At 35.7% G+C, this 5,602-nt stretch overlaps 1 protein-coding gene across 1 annotated transcript; it reads right to left on the reverse strand.

Moving 5' to 3' along the window:
* Positions 1-299: 299 nt before the first annotated feature.
* Positions 300-794, reverse strand: LOC114384132 (WD repeat-containing protein 91-like). The gene has a single exon (XM_028343796.1). The coding sequence runs from the start codon at positions 792-794 to the stop codon at positions 300-302; it is 495 nt and encodes a 164-aa protein (XP_028199597.1).
* Positions 795-5,602: the final 4,808 nt, after the last annotated feature.

The following is a 5,602-nucleotide window of genomic DNA, read 5'->3' on the forward strand; positions in this document are numbered from 1 at the left end:
TCACTTGCTTCTTCTTCTTCACTCTAATTAGTTGAGCAGTTGTTTCCCTTTATTTCCATTTATTTTCAGAACAGATAACCGCAACATACCTACTTTTAACATTTGATTTCTATTTCCAAAATTGTTTTTAATTTTCAAAAAATTAAAATAAAAAACTAATTTGATCAGTAAAAATTATTACGTTTCACTACCCCTATTGCTCGAATTACACTTTATCCACCCCACCCCCGGTGAACCAGCTCAGCTGATTGGAAGTGAGGGCCTCCGTCACGCTCACAGTATGTAAATTCCAGATAGTTTCACAATCCCAATTCACAGTCAAGGCACGTCGAGGCATGAGTTGTGTGTGAACTACTACTACTCTTCAAACCAAACACGCATGAAGAAGTCCAATCTTGTGACCTCTGTAGTAATTTGGCATCGTAGAGCGTGAAGAAGTTGACGACTTTGTCATTGGGGTTGCACTGGATGGCGTGGACAACATAGAAGCGTAGAAGAGAAGTCTCCAACTTAGAAAGCATGGAGGCAAGCGGCGCGTCGGAGGAGGAAGAGAAGTAGTGCTTGAAGAAACCGAGGAGCGAGAGGAGGCTATCGGCGTGGAACTTGGGGAAGTAAAGGGAGAAGATTAGGTCGAGGTTCTTGTCAACATCGAATCCTTTTCCGATGCCAGTGCACAATTCGGCCTCGTAGAATTCGAGGGTGTTGGTGAAGTCGTGGAACACCAGAAACTCCCTCACAAGCTCCATCGATGCGTGTTTGGTTTGAATAGTAGTAGTAGTTAGCACACAACTCATGACTCGACGTGCCTTGGTTGTGAATTGGGATTGTGAAACTATCTGGAATTTACATATTGTGAGTGTGACGGAGGTCCTCACTTCCAATCAACTGAGCCGGTTCACCGAGTGGGGTGGATAAAGTGTAATTCGAGCAATAGGGGTAGTGAAACGTAATAATTTTTATTGATCAAATTAGTTTTTTTTTATTTTAATTTTTTGAAAATTAAAAACAATTTCGGAAATAGAAATCAAATGTTAAAAGTAGGGATGTTGCGATTATCTGTTTTGAAAATAAAGGGAAACAACCGCTCAACTAATTAGAGTGAAGAAGAAAATATTTGACAACTTTTTAAGTTTTGCATCAAAGTCCAGTCTACATATCACAATTTGGGACAATTTGTCACGTTGGATAATCTATGTGACACTAAAATTACCAACAATGCACCTCACTAACGACGTTACTTTTAAATTTAACGGCAAAGACTATTTTACAAAACTTATGCAGAGATAGGGACTAATTTGCTAAAGGGGTCAAAAGTCAGGGACCAAAATGTCTATTTACTCCTTGAAAACAACTAAAAGTCAGAAAAAACAACAACAAAGAAACCAAACAAATTTATGACATTAATCACCAAATCAAACAAATACAACAAATAAAATAAAAATAAAAACTGAAACATTAATCAATGGATGGTTGTTGCTAGTGACCCAAATAAAGGTAGAGTTGAAGAAGTCTTGTCATGGGTCATGGAGAAGGGGGAAGAATCACTTGGTGTTGGTGATATCCTTGTTGATGTTGGCGTTGGAGGAAGCAAACTACAAAAAAAGTTAACATTAGTGACAAATCAATTTATATGTAAATTTTTAGGATTCGTAACTAAAGTTTTACTAGTGCTCATATTAATGACAAATATGGCATATTTGTCACTAAATTTAGTTACTAATAGATTATTTTCTTGTAGTAGGAGCCAAATATGAGGGGGTTGAGTCAGAGGCGGTGACGAAGGAGAAATCGAAGATGACGGTTGAGTTCGCGAAAGTCCTTTTTGTAGTGGCCTTGCTTTGTAGCGGCAGAAGAGCCAAAGATGGGGGGTTGAGTTAGAGCCTAGAGGTGACAATGGAGAAACCAAAGATGAAGAGGTTGAAATCATGGAGGACCTTCTTGTGATGGTCTTACTCTACGATGAAGGGTTGGTTGCAGAGGTTGCAATGCAATCAAAGTTGAGACTTTGTTTGGGTCGAAGGGTTTCAAATCTAAAAAAACAAAGAAATGTATGCAGAGAAAATGCACGCAAAATGTTTTTTGAATTTTAGTCGTTTTTAAGTGCATAAATTGGTTGGACTTTGAAGGATTTGAAATTTGAAATTAATTAGTTAAGAGATTTGGTGATTTTAAGTTAATAATCCTAATTCCTAAATTTGGGGTTTTGTGGTTTAAAATTTTGAATTGATTCATATTTGGATTTAGAAGGAAATTGAAGAAATAAGAATTCTCCCCGTCAAATGCATATTTTTAAATTCATATAATTATCGTGAATCGTTTTATCATTAAGTTATATTTGTTAGGAACCATTTTGTCGTTGTATAAGAACATATTGGCACAAAATTAGGAAGGACACCCATCTTCTCAAAAAACCCATTATCTTTGTAAATATAAAAATCAATAGTTCAAAAACGTTTTACTAACAATTTAGTCCAAAACACTATTGGTTGACGTGGAACGTCTCCTACACTCGTGGATTATTTGTCACTTCAACATCAACATGTCATGTGTCCACTCAACATTAACAAAAATGAAGATAACTTAACGGTCGAACTAAATTGCCGGTACATATACACATTTGTGGACTAAATTGATCATTTCTGTAGTATAGGAATAAAATTTCTAGTTCCTGCAAAATGGAAGAATTAAGGTGGACATTTACCCTAATTAATATGTAGTAATCGTTAAGTAGCAATTGTAGCATGAACTATGAATTCTATTTTTGGCATTATTTAATATTTTCATAAGTTATTTTTCTTTATAAAGTATTAAGAAAAATTGCAAGACATCACAAAATAATTGATACTCAACATCCTAATTTATTTATTTAAAATTTTGACACTTAAACAAAAAGATACCACTTATTCTTTTAACTTTACAATTTGTTCACTTCAGAGAACCCCAGAGAAAGAAAATGAAAAATCATAGCTTAAGCCTTTGTCAACTTCTTCCCCCACTACTAAAAAATAGGGTTTCAACATCGTACAGACGTTGAAAGTATTATCGTGAACATCGGTTTTCCAAAACCGATGTTAATATTACATTACAACATCGGTTATTTAAATAACCGATATTATATAATAAGAATTTGAAAAATAAATTGTATATGTTCATATCAACTTTGGTTTTAACCCAAACAAATGTTAATATATGAAGAAAACATCGGTTTTTAGTAAAAACTGATGTTGTATGTTTATATTAACATTGATTTTGGTAAAAACCGATGTTGCTGGTAATAAAACAACATCGATTTTTACCTATACATCCTAGGTTTCATTTTTAACTTTCAAATAATATTTTGCCCACTGGATGCGAAACACCTTCAATCTCTCTGGTTCCAATGGTCTAACATCATTGAAATACTGCATGATATAATAAAACATAAGTTAATAATATAATACCAATGATAACAAAATCAATTTTTTTTAATTAAACAATTATTGTTTCCCAATTATTCTTGAAACTTCCTAAGATTATAGTTGACATCCAATACATGACGTAATACCCACACTCAGTGTTTCCTTTTTGTCTATTACACTAAATACATTATGAAATTTAGATATTCAACATTAAGTACAAATTAGTCTACACAGTACTAAAATATAACTAGAAGCATTGTTTAAATGATTTACTTTAACAACAATCTACCTAGCAGCATCCTTGGATTTACTTTGTGGAGTATCGTCAAGTCCTTTCAAAGCACTGTTGAATACAAACATGGATGCTTATTGTACGATTACAATATTGATGTTCCCGACTAATGCTAATGCAAATGCATTGAAAAACAACACTGACCTGTTAATTATTCCTTTGAGGTAGTTGTCTGGCCTATTATGCAACGAACAAAACCAGATGAGTACATTTTCCTTAGGCAAAATGACGACCATTTGCCAATGTGCACTGCAGTGGAGACCAATATAGGTTATTATAGTATTATACATTATTTAAATTCATTTATTCAGTTTAACTTATCCATTCAAGTAGGCTGCTAGGTACACATCCTTCTTTGATTTTTGCATCCAATTCTTAATATAACTTTCTGATTCAAATTGTGATTGTCTATATCTTTGTATGGACTGTGGCTCGAGGAATCCATACACATCGACATTCATCGCTCGCATACTTGTCTCAGTCATATGCCTATTGTCGTTAACATAAAGTAAAATATGTATGAATAAAAAACAATAAGTTAGGTAATAAACAATAATGTAAACTGATTTACATAATCCACAACTGTATAACAGAGATGCTGAGACATTGACCATTGGGTGCTATTTTAGATAGATCTTCATGCTTTATGTACAAGGGGGAGTTGTCATTAAACACCCCAAACACGGTAGCATCCCACTTAACCTGCAACGACTTCAGAAAAAGTTGTGGGATGGTCAATGTCATCAGATATAGGGGATCATTGACATCATGATTTGGCCTATTTGTAGGTTTCGTCGGTCCCACAGTTCCCTGTTTATCCAACATAGTTAATTAACATAATTTAATTACAGTGAACACTTTAATTGAAAAAAAAAGCATTTAATGACATTGAAATACTTGTTCTAATAAACGCTTGACAAGATGTGTCGGCCAAGCAAGGAAGGTGTTAAGTGTCTGCCCCACTAACTTAACTTCACCTTGACTTGATTATGGAGCAAAGGAATGTTGTGAATGATTGTGGACCCCTCATAAAGTCTTCCTAGGGCAACTAGGCCGGGAGGATTTTCTTCGACGTACAATCCATATTTCTCTAAGTCACCCGTGTTGGGATCATTCCCCGAGGGATCAACACAACTCTCTTTTGTGCTGACACGAGTAGTTGAAGGACCAACCTCAGGCTCAGGAGGCAGTGCGAGTCCCTGTGATTGCATTTGCGATTGAAATTGGGACTGCATCTGGCTGAAGGATAACATTAGTTGTCGAGTCACTTTTTCGGTGATCGACTCCTCCAGTTGGTCCCTTATTTTTTGTGTCAGCTGCTCCAGGTCTTCAGGAGCCATGGAGGAAGACATGCGGGAGGTTCTTAGCGTCGGTCCAAAGTATTGCTTGATCCTGACACCGACTCCAGCAGCACGCACATGACCAAGGTGTTCTGGTCGCCCAATGGCAGCAATCAGTAAATCCTGACGTCCATGGGCGACAAAGGAACCTTGTAAGGTCTGCTCCTCCAATGAATCCTCTAAGCAACACATTTATTGGTATACTCAATCACACAATAAACATAAATAATTGCAACTAATAATTGAAAGTTACTTACAATCATGTCAGCAATTTCCTTTGTTGCCTCATACATCATTTGGCTAGTTTTCTTGGTGCGGGCCATCTTCCATTTCACGTGTTGTCTGATGGAAGATGGAGGATCAATCATAGTGTAAGTGCTTCTAGATTGAACAACTTCCTCCAATTTTTTCTTTTTCTTCTCCTCCATCATCTTTTTTTCTAGATATTCATAACCCCCACGAGACAACACGTGAGGGGCAGTGTTTTGTTTCTGGATGGCTTATGTCTTTTTTCGCACATCCTACAAAAATTCAACATTATTGAAAGTTATCATTACAATGTATAATAATAA

The sequence above is a fragment of the Glycine soja genome, chromosome 14, assembly GCF_004193775.1.
Source record: "Glycine soja cultivar W05 chromosome 14, ASM419377v2, whole genome shotgun sequence".
NCBI lineage: Eukaryota > Viridiplantae > Streptophyta > Magnoliopsida > Fabales > Fabaceae > Glycine > Glycine soja.

Coding starts and splice junctions, on each gene's coding strand:
- LOC114384132 (XM_028343796.1), bottom strand. CDS start 794: ATGAGTTGTGTGCTAACTACTACTACTATTCAAACCAAACACGCATCG.